A 20,681-nucleotide genomic window follows, 5' to 3' on the forward strand; every position below is an offset into this window, starting at 1 on the left:
AATACAACAAATTTATCATTCAAAGTTCCTTTTAAAATAATTTTTGATTAAAGAATAATATAAATATTTGTATATTAATTTTTTTTAATTTGGATTTATAAAAATGAAATTATACGAATATTCATTTTTTTAAAATTGAAACTTCAAATTAAAAGATTCTATTATATTGACTTACTTTAATACGTGGAATCATTTTCTCTTTGATTATATTAATTGTACTTGCAGCAAATTTCTTCTTTTTTAATGATTAATAAACATGTGAACACACTTAATAATAAAATAAAATTTAATAAATAATATTAACTTGTCAAATCGAACTCTGCAGATGCGACATCTTCATATACTAACGATAATCTGATGTACTATTATATGAAATAATCGATATCAATCGATTGAAAGTTTATTAAAACTTCAGAAATGAAACACGAAATAAAGGTAAGAAAATCTTATATAAATGAAGGAATATATTTTCAAACTATTATTAATTCCCTATCATTTTCCATATTATACATCCGTAAATACGGAAATTACTTTCTTTTAGACTGCTGTCATTACATTTCAAAAACACGATCTAACCTAAATTTATTTGCGTGATCGAATGTATTCCCAGATAATTATTATCGCAAATAAAAATTTTTTATAGTGCATCAATTAAACGAATAATATTTTGTGATTTTCTAAAAACATATTAATATCTGTTCATTTAAATATATTTACATTGTTAATGAAAATTGTGACATAATAATATCTAATATTTTTTGAATTATGTAATTGAAATTTCAATTAATTTAAGATTAATTACTTATTTCATGCATAATATATAATAATAAAAAAATAATGATTTTTAAAGAAAATTTGAATATTTTTTTCATTTTTATAAAAACAGAATATTATGATTATGAACCAGAGCATAAAGAAAATCTCAAACATTTAATCTCTAATACTAAAAAATTATCAGATATATATATAAAAGATATTTACAAGTAACAATAGATATTATATCATATATTAATCAATAAAGAAAAGAAATATCCAATTAACATAATAAAAGAATTAATCTTTTATTATCATCTTTTTCGATTCCCAGTAACAACGATGAGATGGTACAGCCGCGCAGATCATTTCCATAAACTGGTACCCATAGCAGAAGGGAAGGCAAGAAAGTGGTGGAAGTTGTCGAATATTACAACCTGGATGGAGAATGGTACCAGGTTAGTCTGGTGTTGATCGCGGCACCGTGAACCACGATCTTATTTCTTTCGCGTGTATTGTGGACATAAACACGTTAAGGATTCTCGATGTCGCAAGTGTGAAACTCAATACAAGAGGATATAAAGACAATTTTTCAGAAGTAAGTCTCCATTTAATTTCATTTAATTTATTTATTAATAATTTCATTTATTAATGAATATTAATTATGTGAAATTAGAAATCAAACTTTTTTTTTTATTTTCTGAATTTTAAAAAAAAAACTATAATGTGATTAAGTTTAAAAAGCAAAAAAAAACCTTTTTTAAAATTTTAATCTTAAATTTTCTCTTATGAGATATAATTTTCAAAAAATCACAAATCCAATTTGATTTTAATTAAATTCTTTAATACTGTATTATAATACTGTATAGTTATAATAAACGTATATTATTAATGCATATAATTAACATGACTATAAGCAATCAATAAAAAATTCATAAATAACACGTCTAAATATTGATATAAATTGCATATTAATTCAATATTGATTTTAATTTATATATTTGATTAATTTATATATTTCTTTCATCTGATATCTTGAAACAATCTAAAATCTCAAATATTATGAAATCAAAGAGAGGAATTTACAAAGAATTTGCGAAATGAGGATTTGGTGAAAAGACTTCGTTAAAATATTAAATTTTGTCCACAGCTATTCGCCTTCAAACGATTGTTCTTGCCGGAAGATAACAGACAGTTTCGTCTTTAAAAACGGAATGTCGCAAGACGAATTAATTATAATCGCGATTTCCGTTCTTTCACGTTTTTTCGTCGAACAATACTCTGTACCGGCGAAATGAAGTCACGTGAATTGTGTAACAACGAAAATACGGCAAGAGAAGATAATCAGCTGGAATTCGTGTATCTGAAGTTTGAATCTAATTATGTATGTACGAGTATGTGAAACATCTACGAAGAAAATCAGGATAAAATTACGTATTTCGAATTGAGCAAATCGAAGGCAACTTTTGAGAATACTCTCAGTGAATTCCTATTATCTAATAATTTAATCCTTTTGTTTAAATTGAGATTGAGATTGAGATTCTTTTTTATAACGATAATTTATTTTTAACTATATTAAAAATATTTATTCAAGTTTATTTAAATTTTTTTATAAGTAAAGGATTCATTAATAGAAAAAATAGAGGAATAAACTTATAATAATATTTCAATTTCATATTCAAGATGTAATTAAGAAAATTCGTAATTCACAATTTTATAATCTAAGACAAGTATTAATAACATTCTTTTAAAAAAGATAATTAAAGTCACTCTTTTATCACCAATATTTGAGACTTTCTAATGTCTTGAATTCTTTTTATGTATAATTCTCATTCTTTTTTAATTTATAATAATTTATATGATAATATACTAATATAATTTATATAATAATTATATAATAATTAGTAATAAATATATTTGTATAAAATGAAATGATTTTTAAATTTAGTTTTATCAATATTAATATATATTCAGAGGAATAAAGGTATAATTAATGTAATAAATTAAGCTTGCATGCTTTTAATGATATTAAATTATTAAATAAACCGTTAATTGAAGAGATTTATCTTATTCTAAATTTGTGAGTTTTTGTATTCCCAACTTACATAATTGCAATAACATAAATTATTGTATAAGATTTCTGATGAGGATATATTATCTGTAAAATAAAAACAGATTGTAATAAGTCAATTGATCCTTAATAAACCAGATTGAAAAAAATATTTGGAGAAGGACATTCAATAATTAATAAGATTTCAATTTTCAAATCATTAAAATTTGGAATCTCAAGTCTCAAATCTCGACATTTGAAACTCAAATTTCAAATATAGATTTCCGTTTAAATCGAATTCCATAAAAAAGTATATAACATTCATCATATTATGAAGTTTCACATGTGTGAATTAAGATAAAAAGTTTCAATAGATTTCTTCGTGTATCTCGTAATAATGCCATTGCAGTATTATCGACTCCGCGTCGCGATATACCTTGGCATTAAGAATCATGGAATCATTCTACCTTTCCCTTGAAATATTCCCACTAGGTTCATCGTACTATTTATCTTACATTCTCTCTGACTGATCGTATAAAAATAATACTTCATTTTTCCTTATTCTTCTTTTTTTTTGTTTTTTATTAACAATATATTATTAACAAATAATATAATGATGGAAAAAATGTATAATCAATTGAAGTTCAATATTCTACTAAATATTCAGTAGGTTATTTATTAATTGAAAACCTGTTATAGGCTATCATCATTCATTAATATGTATGAACTTGTTATTCGTGTTACTTCTCTATTTCGACTAATTTCGATGATTGAATTTTGATTCTCATTTGGTTCTCTTTTTCATTATTTAATGAGATTTATTTTCATGATTATTTTACAAATATCAAAAGAGAGAGAGATATTTCAAAAATTATTTTTATTTAAATTCTTGATGCATCGTAGAAAAATTAACATTAAATAATTTTTTAATTTAATTTTTAATAATTTTTAGGTTAATTTAGATGCTAGAAATAAGTATTCTTGATATTGCATAAATTTTGATTGATATACACAACGATCTGTTATAAAGTGCAAAATGTTACGAGACACAAATACCTGAGAGTGTGATTTTATTGCGTGACAATCATGTAAGTATACATACGCAATAATTGGCAGTAAAACATAGTAAGAGATCGAAAGAAAGATCGTTGGCAATTTATACATTCGAGCCCGATGACGCAATCTCAGTAGCCGAGGACACAATATTTAAATCATTGACCAGAGATCAAATTGCATTAGTCATTTGTCATATTATGATGAAGAAAATCACTTTTTCAAACAATTATTGATTTCACAATCTTAATGTCTTTTTATGCATAACAATGCGAAGAATCATTTTAGGGAAAAAAGGAAAAATTCCTAAAAATAATTATAGGGAAAATTTGCAATTTAGGGAAAATAACAATCTTTCTAGATTTTTATATTAAAAAACAAATATAATTATATATGAGCTTTGTTAATTATAATTCTAAAAAAAGATCCTTAAACTAACAAAAATTGTTAGAACAAAATTTTATTTTTCAATTTTATTTTTATTTAAAAAATAAAAATTCTCATTATTTATATCTTATCCATTTATATCTACACAATTAAACGGCAATTATCTTTTTATGAAATGATAAAATTGATGAAAAATAAAGAATGATTGAAAATAAATTGATGTAATATTAAGTAGTAAAAATTGCTTTATTTATGAACAAAGGAATAAAATGATTATTTCATATCGTTTCATTAATATTACGACATGTGAAGTCATGCATAATTTACAATTCAGATATTTTTTTCTTTTGTCAGAAAGATCACTGAAGAAAGTGTGGGACGCTTCCTCGTTTTCTTTACCACGATTCCATACATTTATGAATGATGTAAATTATAACTGATGATACAATTTTATTTTCCAACGATCAAGAGAACACGAATGAACTTTCAAGAAAATAAACAATTGGGAGCTTGAAATTCTTTATTTAATTAGAAGAAAAATCTTATTATTGAAAAACAACTATTTTCTTATTGTTGTTTAAAATTGAAGACATATTCTATATACAAAATAAATAATTATATCAATCTAAAAACTTTACAATCTTTTCAATATTTTTAGAAATCCTGAAAAAAATTAGGGATAATTATATTCAATTTTGTTTCCATTAATCCAATTACTTTCTATCACTAATATATTTATTTGAAATATGTAATATTTTCTTTAAAATATTTTTTTTGTCAAAACAAAGTTCATTTAAAAGTGAAATTTTACGCATGCTCGAAAGAATTCAAGATGATAGTCTGGATAGGTGGCACCAGTATACTAGTTTGTATAGTTTATATAACCTCATGTAACATCGTAAAACTATCTATGAAACAAATTAATCCTTATATGTAATAAAAATCCACACGTGCATCACATATATCCGAAACATGTTACATCGTCACCTGAACGTGTTACATACGTTTATATCGTTACAATAAAATACATTCTCGATCGAGGACAAAATTCATTATTCCATCGATGACACGCCATGCTGCAATTAGACTATACGTTGTTAGTACTTATGATGGATCACTCTGGTAAAAAGTTAGGAAAACAGAGAAAAAAAGAAGCTAGTAGAACTGCGTGACTTTCATAATCGACACGGTTCTCGGTCAGTGAACGTAAGATATTGAAGGTGTGCATACACGATTACGCACCTTTGTAGTGGCGATGTCCTTTCATAATATAGTCTGATGCGATGCGAATAAAATCGAAATGATAACGCACAAGGTAGACAAAAATAAGAATTGTTAATTTTAACAGATTTTGTGACGATTTCTTTTATATATTCTTTTAAATTCTAATTTTATTCATTTAATAATAAAATAATTTAAAAATAAATAATTTATTAAAATAAATTTATTTATTTTTTCTATTTTCTTAATATTAGTTTACTTATATATATTTATAAATAATAGAAGACTTTCTTATTTCAGATAAAATAGTATAAATAAATAAAAATTTTCAAAAAAATAAGTTACTTCAGATTTATATTGATCTAATCAATAATCTATAAATACCAGTATGATCGTCACAATATCTTCATTTCATTGCATTTCATGTTTTCTCTCATTCCTCACAAATTTCATTATTCTCTATTATACCGATATTCGTCCACTTTCTATCGCATTCGCAATTCATGTTCTTAGTTCTCTTTATAAAATCCAATCTCATCTCCACAGAATACATTACTTTTAACTCTCATAACACCAACAAAAACCGAAACAAAATGATCGCAAATTCCATGCATCATCGATCTCCACGATTTCTGCTTCATCGATCATTCCTCACAAAAAACGAAGCAAAATGTTGAAATTTCTCTTTTCTTTTTCTCTCTCAAAGAGAAGAGGTATCATAAGAACAATAAGAGCTACATGATGTTCCACACGTGTATCTTATACACAGCAATAATTATAGTACACAACGATAGGAGAGTAAGTTGAAACGTTGAGAGAGAATGTGAAACGTAGAAAGAGGAAACGACATGTAAAAACCGTTATACCGACAATTTGCAGGTAAAAGGTAGAGTCTTCTTTCAATTGTTTTCTAACTTTTTTTTTTGAATCGTGATCTTTTTTAATATTCAAATGATATGATTTTCTAACACAATTTTTATTAAATTTTTATCATATAACAAATATAATGATTAATAAATCAAATAATGAAAGATTATAATTTATTTTCTAGAGTTTCTCTTTATGGTATGATTTCTCTTTATGGTGTTCAAATAACTTATGATTCTCTTCTCAAAATAGATATCAAAGTCCAAAATTCCAATGGAATAAGTCCTGTATATATATATAAATTATAGGTAAGAAAAGAATGAGCATATGATGAATAAATGGTAAAAATCATAATAAGAGAAATATATTGAATATAAAAGTTTTAAGTGATCAAGATAATTTATAACATAAATGTTTGATCTTCTTTATTATTGGAAAAAAAATTCTTCTTGATCTTAAATGGAATGACATGTTTATTTTATAATAACTCTCAATCCTCTTTCACTCTTTCTTCTTTCTTATCATTCAATAAGTCACTTCTTTCTATGCTCGAGAAAATACAATGATTTTTGCCCTTTTAAAAATCAAAAAATAAAAAAAACTCGATTCATATCGAGGTTAAATTTCAATTCCATTATTCCATAAATATTCGATTTACACAACTTTTATTATAATTAAAGATGACAACAGCAATCTTAAAAAAACATGTCAAACGTCTCCCTCTTATGGATCATGACTCATTGAGAACCACTGATATAAGGAAAAGAACTTTAAAAATAGACATCGATGGAAGAAAATCGGCATACTCATTGCGAATTCGATGCAACGATTACGATTGCAAAACAACGTGACTTGATTCCAGTATTGCTTCTATTAAAAATCATTAGAAGATCATAAATTATCTATATTTTATTATATATAAATTATTTAAATATAAATATTAATATAATTATTAGGATCTGTGATAATAACTAATATTTTTATAATATTTTAGTATTTATCTATATCAATTATTGTGTATATAGTATTTTCAAAGCTCGATACTGATAAATTTCCCCATGATAATTGAAATGAATCCAATTTTCGTTAAAATTATATAATCTCAATCCTGAGATCACTATGTATTTTCAGGATATTATTATAGGATATTTTATTACAAACAATTTTTTTTACAAAAGACTTGAATATTTTATTGTGCTACGATTTTACGAATCATAAAAAAAATTACAAAATTTTATATTTAATAAATTATAAATTAATTATATTAATATGTTTAATAAATTATAAATTAATTATATTAATATGTTTAATAAATTATAAATTAATTAATAAATTAATTATATTTAATTTTATAAATTTATAATGATTTTAATTACGTTTAAAACACAGACAATTATATGACTACAGAAAAGATAATCCTTAATTTTATTATTTATTAATACAATTAATAAAAATATCAAATATTCTTTTAAAAATATCTCATCGCCATTATACATGAAAATTATTATTAAGAATAAATTATTATTAATAAATTTAATTGATATTACAGATGAGCTGTAACTGTCCATTAACCCCATCGACTGGACCGACGCTGGCATCAACATGCGGTGGTTCATCCTTTATGCTATTCATGGGTCTTTTAGAAGTATTTCTTCGTAGTCAGTGTGACCTCGAAGATCCATGCAATAGACCTCTACCACCTCCTACTGTTAATTCCAGGTAAAACTTATTTACGATTAATTTTATATTATAATTTTTTACGAAGTTTTTTAAATTATAATGATTAAAAAAGTTTTAAACAAAAATTTAATAATAAAATAACTCACAAAATTAAAAATTTTAAGAAACACTACATATTGTTTGTTGAAAAAAAAAAATTTGAAAATTGCTAAATCAATATAGTCATATAATCTCATTATATTATATTATAATCATATGTTATTATATTCAATCATTGGAAATATGATACTATTTTAATATTCTAATCTCCGTAAACCATATTGGGAATAAAACTCGATTGACTTTAAGATTCCCTGGAAGCATTCCAATATCGATATCATAAGCAGTCACATATATTATACAGTATGAAAAGTTCCGCGAAATATATACCTCATACAAATAAATTTCATATTCCCAAAAATAAAATAACTAATGGCTCGAAATTTTCGAATTTTTTTGAGATTAAATCATACCAGATTGCGATCAACTAAAAAAAACAAATTAGTCATCTTTTGATAAAAATGATTCGATAACCAAGTTTATTGAGATCAAAAAGAAAAACCAATTATTGTATCTAATTGTACTGTACATTTTTATTTTATTTCGTTTAATACTTTGTTTCGTTAGCAAACAAATCCGCAAAAATTTGTACTATTTTATTTATCATATTTCTTGGTTAGAATTCTTTTGTCAATTTTAAATCGATATATTTATTTGTATTTGTCAATTTAATAATTGCATTCTTGTGTATTTTTATATTATACTATTAAATCTATAAAATTAATATTGTATAGATATTGTATAGATTTGTATAACTTTTTTTCGAAACAATAAGTTAAAAATATAATACAATAATATTACATATACATACAAAGCCAATATCACAGATTTTTCTTTTTCCTATCATTGTTATTTTTTATTATTTTTTGCATTCAATTTTCTTATATACTTCATAAATTTTTTTCAAAAACATTTATTAAAAATTTTATATTAAATATTTATTTAATATGTAATAATTTTATATAAACGATACTGATAGCCTTCATTTTTTCTTTTTTCTTTTATCATCGCCATATTTTTTTATATAGCTTCCGTATATCTCCATAAATCCTTCCTCTTTCCTATATAATATCGCTCCGTTTCATTAAAACGTCAACGAAGCATCAAAGCGAATCTAAAAAGATTCCGGAAGAATTCTGAACAAACGACAAGCAAATAATATTGCTTGAACAGGAACCAGATGTCTCTGCCATCGTTTGAACGATACCGAAGAAGACACGTTTAATTGTCGCGGACACGGTTCACATAATACTGTATAGAAACTCATTTTGTTCTCTGTATTCCTCTGTATTCGGAAGCGAGCATTCATGCATATATATATATCTGTGAAATCTTTGCGTGCATATATGCGCGAGTAATGGCCCGGTACCATTGTTTCGATGATTCTCTCACGTTGCATCATAGCTAACCTCATAGATCTGCGCTTGTACTTATGCCGGATGCGAACTGAGGCAACCAGCTTTGAACCAGCTATTAAATTTCGTATGGTTTTAGATAGATGCGAATCTGTGGTCTGTGTTATAGATAATTGAGTGAAATTGAAAGTGCATCATCAAGAATTGTTTATAGTTGCAATTCATGGCAAAAGGTGTGTTATGTTAAGTTAATGGTATGTCAATTTTTATAGAGAATTTAAAATATGATAAAGGAGGAAAATAATGAGAATGATAAGAAGTGTGATAGGAAATGTGCATATAAATAAATGAATTAATTCAATATTTAAGTGATATTCAGCAATTTTTTAATTGTTTAAAAAATTTTTTTGATAGTACTAAATATTTATTAAAATAAAATAAATTGATTTTGATTAATATTTATATTCATATTCATTCTTATTCATGAGAAAATTCGATAATAAGAAATTATATAAATGATTAGCAGATGAAACTATATTATAATTTATAAATCACTAAAATAATAATTAATATCACTTACTAATGAATTTAATATCGCTACACGCATTTTTTATTTAATTACAAATAACATTTAACATATTTTTCATCACATTTGAAATGGATTACCTTAAGATACATATATATATGAAATAATAACATTTTATAATAAAAATTATTTAACTTCAAAAAGAGATACTTGATATAAATTGTGGATTAATTATATCACACGATTAAGAAATGATTTCATAATTTTGATTTTAAATATTCCTGTTATGTACATTCTGTTACCCAAGTATTTGCTATTTTATTTTTGTTAACAGTAAGTTATTATGTATAGATTCTCAATACTTATGCAATTCATCATGAATATTTCGTATATTTATTGAATATTTTTTTACATCATTCTGTTTGAATATTCAGGATGCAAAAAATGAAGCATTATTAACTGATTTCTCGCGAGATACACATTCATCGGTTCATATGCATTTAATTAACTCGATTTCGCATTTCTCATGCATACTTCGAATTATATAACATTACGCTTTTGCTATATAATTTGATGCGGAATGACATGAAACAATCTCCTCTCTTAATCCTTCTAAGTTATCGCTTTTATTTAATATTCTTATTTTTAAATATAAGGCTTTTAAAGTTTTTTAAACAATTATAATTAAAAAATATCTAATATCTAAAAATATCTAATATTAATTGAATTAAAGTTATAGATATTTTTTTTTAATTTTATAATTTTAAATTATATGACAATGGCAAATGGTTCATAACGTATAAAATTTAATTGAAAAATCTTCATTTATTTTAATATCAAACTAGCAAAAGCATTTATTAATAATGATTACTTATAATACTTATTTGTAATTTGCAATATGTTATATAATACTATACATTTCCATTGAAGTAGAGAATGCTTTCCTTTACAAATATTCACAAATTATTATATATAATAAGCTTATTTAAAAAAGAAATATAGAAAAAATAAAATGATTATCATTTTATTTTTTAAAGACTTTAAGAAATCATACTATCTGTGACTAATAATGAGACTATAATAATAAGAATATAATAAGAAACTATAGAAGAATATAATAAGAGACTATAATAAGAAAAATAATTGAGAGGTTAAGTTAGATGATTCTTCTAAATGTTTTTCATAAGGCTACAAGTTTTCCATAATTTTGTTATTTTCAATTCATTTTTCATACTAAAATCAATATCATAATATAAATGTATACACATTTTGTACATAGAATTTGAAACAAGAAAATTACAATCACTTAATTGGAAATATAGAAATCGTATTGTAAAACCGGATTAGTGAAAGATTAATGAGAATATGACATATCGAATTAATAAGAATATCGATGGAAATAAAAATCATAATTTCGCTATTGTAAATTAATTTTCTAATCATCGTTTCGCTTCATTTTTAATTCATTTCCGTTGTTTTAATGGTAACGAGCGGAACATGATTGGTTAAAATTGACGATAAATAAAAACTGTCTTCTTATGGAAAGTTCTTATTGCATAAGAAAGTGGAATTGGCATTGATGAATACCAAATGACTTATGGATCGTGAATTTTATTTTATGACCCGGTACTTGGAAAAAGTTAAAAGGATGAGTTAGCTTGCATGAGTGAAGCAACAAACAAGAAATGGCGGTTTCATGAACGTTAGTGAATTGCACAAAGTCAATAAAGTGGTTTTGATCGATTGATATTAGAGAAAAATTATAGAAATATAGAAACAAAGAAAAGTATAGAAGAAAGAATATTGAATAAATAAGAAATTCAGTATATTTATTATAAATTTTCAAACTTTGATAATATCTATTTAATAATAAACTTTACTATCTAAAAGCATAGATTTTTTTTTTATTAAAATTTATTAAAATTTTCAATCATTTTTAAATTTTTGACTTTTGGTTAAAAATTTGATTAAAAATTTATTATTTGAGAAGTCCAATGTTAACGAATGTTGAAAATAAATTTGTCAAGAATTAAAAAGAATTAAAAAGAATTTACAAGTAAACTTGTATCAAGTAGAAAAACTGGTTTTCATGCTCATTAAATAATTATCCCAAGAATTATCTCATTTCCAACTTAAAAGGTAAGTAAGAAATGTTTGAAAATGAATGAAAATAATACTTAAAATAATGTCTGACAATAAATAACAAAATTCTAACCTAACTTTTTTTTCTTAGCACATATTAGTCATTCAAAATATTTTACTGGTAATAAATTTCTCGAAATTATTTAATTTTCATTGTTCTCTAGAAATACTTTTTTTAGAGTAATGACACTTGTCAAAAAACATGCGATACAGATCTTACGTTTTTAATAATTTATAAACTTGTTCCTAAACAAAGAAAGTGTTTACTTACATTTCACGGAATGCACACGAAGTTGCCCGAGCCTCGTGGCATTCAAAATACCAAACAAACTCCTGAGAAATCTACCTTTCGCTCACAGTCAGCTATAGGACATTAGTTCGTTCCTTTAACCCAGTTTCTAATTTGTATTACGGCAATCTTCGAATAAAGCGAAGATGCACTGATTTTTAGTGCTAACGGCTTGAGTGGACCGATCTGTCACGTATAAAGGAGTGAAATCGTGACCTTGCTCGCAATAATGAGTCTAATATCGTAAGAAGTAGAATAAATGTGTAGGATTATAGATTTGTGATAAAGCTTGACTTTGAGAAATAGATTATATAATATGATTTATTTACAATTAAGTATTTAAGTATTATTGATTACGTATAATTTAGTATAAAATGAAAAGTTGGATGATTCAGTTATATGATATATATTATTGAGAAATATGGATAAGATAACAATAAAGTATTGATTATGTAATGTATTGTAAATGATTATATTAAAGGAAAAGTGATGATTTATATAACTTGACAATAAAATTATGTACATTAGTATGAAACATGGAGATAAATGGAGAATATTTGTCTTTATTTTTAGGTATGATTTTGTAATTATCGGAGGTGGAAGTGCAGGTGCAACAGTTGCATCACGATTATCGGAGGAGCCACGATTTTCGGTGTTATTGTTAGAAGCTGGATTAGACGAACCCACTGGGACGCAGATACCTTCGTTCTTTTTCAATTTCATTGGAACTGACATCGATTGGCAATATAATACCGAAAGTGAAGATACTGCGTGTCTAAATAAAGATGATCGAAAATGTTACTGGCCCAGGGGGAAAGTATGTATACACTTTATTTGGAAATAATATTCGTCAAAAAATTAATAAAAAAAATATATAAAAATATTATGAAAAATATTAAAAGAACATTTATAAATTATCATTTAATCGATATGATATTTCATATATAATTAATAAAAAAAATAAATTAAAAAATTAAATAAATTATCGATAAAAAATTAATATCTATTTTTGTAGCAACTGTAAAAACATATATAAAACAAAAAATGTATAAACATATAAAATCATTAATTATGAAGAACACATTAGAAGACACAAAAACTTATTTATTACTTATTTAAAATATTTCAATTAGATAAATTGCAGTATATTATTTATTAATTTTTTATTATTTCCTTACATTATTATTTCATCTTTAATTATTGCTGTTAATTATTCCATATTATTTCATATAATCTTCTTTCAATTGTTGCCGTAATAACGTACAAGAATAGCCGACAGAAAGCAAACGAATGGATAATTAAAATATTATTTAGGTTCTGGGTGGAACCAGCGTTATGAATGGCATGATGTATATAAGGGGCTCGCGAAAGGATTACGACGACTGGGCGAGGCTAGGTAACATAGGATGGTCTTATCAAGATGTCCTTCCATATTTCATCAGGAGCGAGGATAATCTTCAGGCAAACACCATGGATTATGGTTATCACGGTGTTGGTGGGCCACTCACAGTCACGCAATTCCCTTATCATCCGCCCTTGAGTTATTCTATTCTCGAAGCTGGAAAAGAACTCGGTAAATTTATTTTTAATTTTTTTATTTATCTTTTATATAAACTAATTGGATTAATTTTCTGTTGCTTAGACAAACTGACATCTAATTAATAATAATGTTTAATATTAAGATATATCTGTTACGTTTTATTAAATGATAAAAAAGAATTTTTCTTATACTTTCTAAAAGAATTTGGTTCTAAAAGGATAATTTCTCTCAAAAGAAGATTACCAATTAAGTAATGGCTTAGTAAAATTCTGTTCAAAACAATTTCTTTTTAATATTCATTATAAGTATTCTGGTTGCAATAAAAATAAATACGCGAGAAAGTTGGAAAAAAACTGGAAAATACTCTAGTAACAACGAGTCGTTCTACTTAACTCGAATTGCATTTAACCTGTTATTACGAGACGTCGAGGAACTCGTTTCTTCTTTACATCGTTGTTATTGCTCGCATGAGTCTAATGACTCGTTTCGATACATTCATCGAAAAACTAGTTATGTAATTCGATCACCTCTGCTAATTGCGATATTGTGTTCACTGTTAACTTTTGTTTCAATAATAATACATCATTTTGATGATGAATGAACGCGTATCGACCTTGTTATACTAATTTACAAATAGCATTTTATCGAGTGTAATCTATTCCGAATTCCAACGCGGAACAAATTCGATCTAGTAATTTAACTTATTAAAATTTTAATTCTTAATAAAATATTTGATGAAAATACTTATGAGAAAAAAAAATTATTTTAAATTTCTAGAATTTTAAGTTTCAATTCTTTTGAGAATTTTGAGATCTCACAAAGGATTTGGATTTGAATTTTTATATTATTATAAATGTTTTCTTTAAATTTCAAATTTTCAAATTTTGAATTAAATTTAATTACAATGTTTCTCCAAATTATTTACAGGTTATGGTATCGCGGATCTAAATGGACGAACGCACACTGGATTCGCTATAGCCCAAACAACTTCCAGAAATGGTTCACGGCTTTCGACTGCCCGGGCATTTTTACGACCAGCTAAAAATCGTCCAAATCTCCATATAATGCTCAATTCCACGGCCACTAGAATACTGTTCGATAACAATAAAAGAGCAGTTGGCGTGGAATTTGTTCACGATGGAAAAGTCCATCGAGTCTCTGTGGCGAAAGAAGTAGTCATAAGTGGAGGTATTTATTTTAATATTAATATTTCAATATCAAGTAGAGTTAAATAAAGCAGTACAAATAATGCAATTTGAACTTCTATAATTTAACAATTTTTATGAGATTATTTCGTTTTCTTTTTTTTTTGCTGTGAAATTCTGTACAAACAAAATATAAATTTAAGAATATCAACGATATTTTGTTGCACGATTTGTCTACATTATTCTCAGAGAAATAAATAGAGAAATAAAGAAAGATTGCACATTAAAAAACCATTTGTTTGCAGATTCGAATCTAAATCGAATTATTTACCGCATATTTATAAGATATTATGCTTCTTATATGTTATTTTTGTGACTCGAATTTTAGCTACTATCTTTTTTCTTAAATATTCTCATCTTATTCTGATTGTATTTAGATTATTCTTATCTTTATAAATTGAAATTTATTTACATAAATCAAATTTCAAAATCATTTAATTAACAGCGTTTTTATAATTCAATTTAAAACGTTTTAAATCATTTTATAAATTATTTTATATTCTATTAAAAGAACAAATTGGAAATATTTGCATAAATATTTATAAATAACTGTAATAAATAACGATTAAAGTGAGAGAAATTAGATTTTATCGATGAATACATTTTTTTTTTTTACTATATAGAACTATTTGCAACATTGATGTATTTTTTAAGTAAAAATGGATAATGATTTTTTTCACAAAATTATATTAAGTTATTAAATTATTATAACAATTAGTTATTATAACAATTAGTAAGTTTATATTAAGATTGAACTTATTATTAATATTATTAATATAATTTATTAATATTATGTTTAATATTAAATATACATTTATATCATATTGCTAAAATTTGTTTAAGATTAATTACATTGATACAAAAAACTGATTTTTATTTGTAATATAACAGAAGAAATATTGTGTAATAAATAAAAATATTTAAATTAATTGATTGACATTTAAATAATATGATAATAATAGATAATTTTAAACACATATAGAATTATACACATTTTAAATATGAATTTATATTTTTATTATTATTATTATTTTATACTCTATAATAGCAACATTATTACATTTTATAATATATTTTTTTACATAAATTTATATTCATTAATGATTTCATATTCATGAAGTAATTTAAATAAATTTCTTTAACTAATTAGATTTCAAAATAAATAGTAAATAAATAAATTATTAATAATAATGATTTATAAAATAATTAATAATAAATTATAAATAATAAATAAATTATTTAATTGCATTTCTATGTACTTGAACAAAGAATTTAAGAAAAATAAATATAAAATAAAATTGTTTAAAAAGATTCTTCAGAAATTTAACACATTAATTTAAAATTATTTTATTTGAAAAAATAAATATATGTGTATTAATAATGTATTAAAGTGTAAACACATATTATCAAACATAATTTAAATATCATGTAATTATCTAGGATTCAATTTAAATCTATCATGTAATATCATCTAACGTGTGTAATGATAGCTATCAATCAAATTTCAGACCTATCAAAAAAGGAAAGCAGGAAGAAATGAGTTGCACTATTGAGAAAGAACAAATAATTTTCTTTCACAGAAAAAAATACTCATTATCAAAGTGTTTAAATAACCAATTTCATGGTTTACATATATGGTTTATGTTACACCATTCTACATGATCATACATGGAAATCTAATTTTTCACTTCCAATTTTAGTTTACTAGTCCGTATATTTCATAAACAATCTACATTTCTATATTTCTATAATCTACATTCAAGTTAATTGGTAAACAATATTTATTCGTAGTAAAGAATCCTTCACATTTTAATAGTAATTTATATAAAAATATGCAAGTATTCAATATTTAAAATTATAACTTTATTTCATTAAGATTTAATTATATAGTATTTTACGTTCGTATAACTTATAAAAATTATTAACATGATAACTGTAATTATAATATTATATAAATAATCAGAAATACAAATAAAAAATAAAATATAAAAACATTAATATTTTCACATAATTATTACAAAGTTATGATATTTCATTTATCAACTCATCATCAAAAATATTGAAAAATATTGAATGTTCTGAAACAATCACAGAATAATTTTAAAATAATTATTTATCATCAAAAAAATTAATGATTCATCATGATTTATACCTATAATCACGCGAATAATAGAAATTGCGTGCTAGAATACAAAGAAAATAAAGATTGCTACGGAAGAGGACACGTTTGGTTAATATATTGTTGACGAGGTTAGAAAGGACTCATTGATAATTATATATTAGTTACAAGGTCGTTTTTAAACTTTCATTCTATGTACATATTTTTCTGATTACTCAGTCTTTTGATATCTTCTTTTGTGCAATCGATCAATGACCATATTCTGTTCAAATTGCGACTTCCTTTTGTAAAATACAGTTGGATAATTATACAGAATTATACGGAATGATTTACGAAATACATGTATACTACATTTATTTCTATTACTAAAAAATAGACTTAATATTAAAATTATCAACTTGTAATTAATATAGCTAAATATACCATAAATAATTATAATTGTAATAATAGAAATATATATATAAATATACATACAATGAGTTTCTTTCTCAATATTAATTATTATCAAAAGTAGTTTTTTTGATTTATGATTAAAACATCATTTAAATATGTGTAATTTTTATTATTTAGGTGCCATTAATTCACCACAAATACTTTTGAACAGTGGTATCGGTCCTCGGGAAGAATTGAACGCTGTTGGTGTCCCGGTTATTCATGATTTACCTGGTGTAGGTAAAAATCTTCACAATCACGTTGCCTATACACTGGTCTTCACTATTAATGATACTGACACGACTCCCCTTAACTGGGCAACTGCAATGGAATATCTTCTCTTCAGAGATGGATTGATGTCTGGTACAGGTAAGTTAAAAATATATTTAAAAGTATTATCTATAATTATATTACAAAAAATCTACCATAAATTATAATGCAACAATTAGAATTTTCTTGTAAACTAATTCATAAAATCGTTTCTAAAAAATCAAAGAAATAAAAGCAACTATAGCAAAAGCTCATCAAATATTCGATCTTCGAGCTATATCAAAACAATTACGAGTGTCTGCAGTCAGTGAAAGTTTGTTACACAATAATCCTAGTTCGTGTTGTTTGTCACGATCAATTTAATGACGCAACAGCGTATTCAATCGGTCCGTTTACCATCATTTGACCCGAAAGCGATTGAAAAATCACTCTATCGTGGTTTCTAACGAGTGACTAGTCTATTGAAAGTACATTTTACGAGTTCATAAGTTGTCGAGTCATTTCCACCAATCACCCATGACCAATAACGTGACCTGCTACGAAATCGGACCAATTAGCGTTCGATTCATTGCTTCGTCGGTTTGTATGCTTCCACTGTTCGTCGTTGCACGCATGTTCCCGACGTTTTATGATCGATCACAAGTTTCGCACAAATCTCAATCGTGCAATCTATAACAATTCCTTAGGTGTAACTCGTAAGTTTAATTACATCGTAGTAATTTACAAGGTAACGATCGAATCATTAGATTTTCGTTGAAATAATCTCTATTAATATCGTGGCATGTATTTTGTTTCGTGACCTAAGAAGATGTTTGAAAAATCATTTGAGATTCAAAAATATTCGTAATATTCGTATATAAAAAAATATTTCGTAATATGCTTTATATTAAAATTTTATCATGAAATAAATTATTTAGATTAGATGATGATTAGAGTTCATATTATTTCCTTTCAGGAATTTTGAATTATATCACAATTTTCGATATACTTTATATTATATCAATTATATTTTATATCAATCATACTATATTCTCCAATTATTTTCTATATAATTAACAGGTATTTCTGAGGTAACAGCGATGATAAATACGAAATACGCGAATCCAAAGGAGGATCATCCGGATGTTCAGTTGATTTTTGGTGGATACCTAGCAGATTGCGCAGAAACGGGTATGGTCGGTGAAACGAAGGGTAATAACCGAACGATTTACATCATTCCAACATATCTTCATCCGAAGAGTCGTGGTTACCTTCGTCTACGAAATAACGATCCTCTTTCGAAGCCGTTGATCTATCCGAAGTATTTGAGCCATCCTGATGACGTAGCGGGTCTTATAGAGGCTATTAAATTCAGTATCAGGTTGTCTGAAACTGAGGCTCTCAGCAGGTACGACACTTTCTATTTGTAATCTCCAAGTGTAATTTATATAAGTATCGATTTTCTCTCATTGAGTAGTTTTAACTAAGATCAATAGCATCTTCGATTTTATTCAATTAGTGTTTGCTAATAGATCGTAATAGATCATTGAATATATTAGACTCTGTAAATTCATAGATTCTAAATTTATTTTTCTTATTAAATTAATGTTTCACAATCTTTTTAGAATTATGATTCTTTTATATTTTTTTTTTTCTCTCTTTATAGTACGATAAAAATCAGTTATAATTATTATTGCAATATCATATTAAAATAAATAAATATTAATTTAATCTTATTAAAGAAGCTTTTTGTAAAAATAACATTTATCTATCGATAAACAATTGGATGTTATCAATCGAGTAAAACCTTGGACGAAATCTGTTTTACCTTACAATATCCTTAGTAGTGGGGGAATCCTTATTCGAACAAACATTATTTTATTTAAACACAAATATATTTTATTTGCAAAAGAGGTAATGCTATTTATTGCTATTATTTTTAGTTAATGACTTTCAGCATTTATTTATTGTATATAATATAATTACATTACTATATTTTACAAAAATATCAAAATGATCATTTCGTTATTTAAGTTAAATATAACGTTAATCATTTCGTGATAATGAAAATGTTTTTAATTTTCGTTATTTTATATGAAAAAGGAGTTATATCTTATTTAAGTTATTTAAATATTATAAAAAAGGATTAAAACAAAAATGATTAAAAAATATTGTAATAAAATATATTATAATATTACATCCGTTTAAATACTTTAACAATGTTTTTTCCGCATTAAATTTCATTTTCTTCTTACAGATATGGATTTCAATTAGATCGTACACCCGTGAAAAATTGTGAGCACTTAGAATTCGGTTGCGATGCTTATTGGGAATGCGCTGTAAAGCATGATACTGCGCCAGAAAACCATCAAGCAGGTTCTTGCAAAATGGGCCCACCGGACGATCCTCTCGCTGTAGTAGACAATCAATTAAGAGTCAGAGGAGTGAGAGGCGTCAGAGTAGCGGATACTAGTATCATGCCAAGGGTCATTTCCGGTAACACAAATGCGCCCGCTATTATGATAGGAGAACGCGCCGCAGACTTTATCAAGAGGACCTGGGTCGGCTGAAAGAAGTTTTTTCATTAAAAGGAAACTTCCTTTGAAATAAAAAATTACACAGAAAGAAATTTATAATTGATCATCGATTTATGAAATATTGAATTTAAATGAAAATTTGATTTTTAAAAAGAAACGTAATTGAAAATAAATATA

The 20,681-nt window shown here is 24.9% G+C and overlaps 1 protein-coding gene across 3 annotated transcripts; it reads left to right on the top strand.

Annotated features, from left to right (window-relative positions):
* The first annotated feature begins 251 nt into the window (after positions 1 to 251).
* On the top strand, positions 252 to 20,661 carry LOC122712655 (glucose dehydrogenase [FAD, quinone]-like). Of its 3 annotated transcripts, XM_043932478.1 has the most exons (9): positions 252 to 435; positions 1,088 to 1,351; positions 7,881 to 8,050; positions 12,996 to 13,239; positions 13,737 to 13,995; positions 14,890 to 15,150; positions 17,857 to 18,087; positions 19,048 to 19,375; positions 20,225 to 20,661. In XM_043932478.1, the coding sequence occupies exons 3-9, from the start codon at positions 7,881 to 7,883 to the stop codon at positions 20,535 to 20,537; spliced, it is 1,806 nt and encodes a 601-aa protein (XP_043788413.1). In that variant the 5' UTR covers positions 252 to 435; positions 1,088 to 1,351; the 3' UTR covers positions 20,538 to 20,661. The 3 variants fall into 3 exon arrangements, with proteins under 3 accessions (XP_043788413.1, XP_043788408.1, XP_043788401.1); XM_043932473.1 differs by lacking the exons at positions 252 to 435; positions 1,088 to 1,351 and adding an exon at positions 5,246 to 5,558; XM_043932466.1 differs by lacking the exons at positions 252 to 435; positions 1,088 to 1,351 and adding an exon at positions 7,073 to 7,192.
* The last annotated feature ends 20 nt before the right edge of the window (positions 20,662 to 20,681 follow it).

Source organism: Apis laboriosa, unplaced genomic scaffold (assembly GCF_014066325.1).
Source record: "Apis laboriosa isolate Shangri-la unplaced genomic scaffold, ASM1406632v1 scaffold112_cov148, whole genome shotgun sequence".
NCBI classification, from domain to species: Eukaryota; Metazoa; Arthropoda; class Insecta; order Hymenoptera; family Apidae; genus Apis; species Apis laboriosa.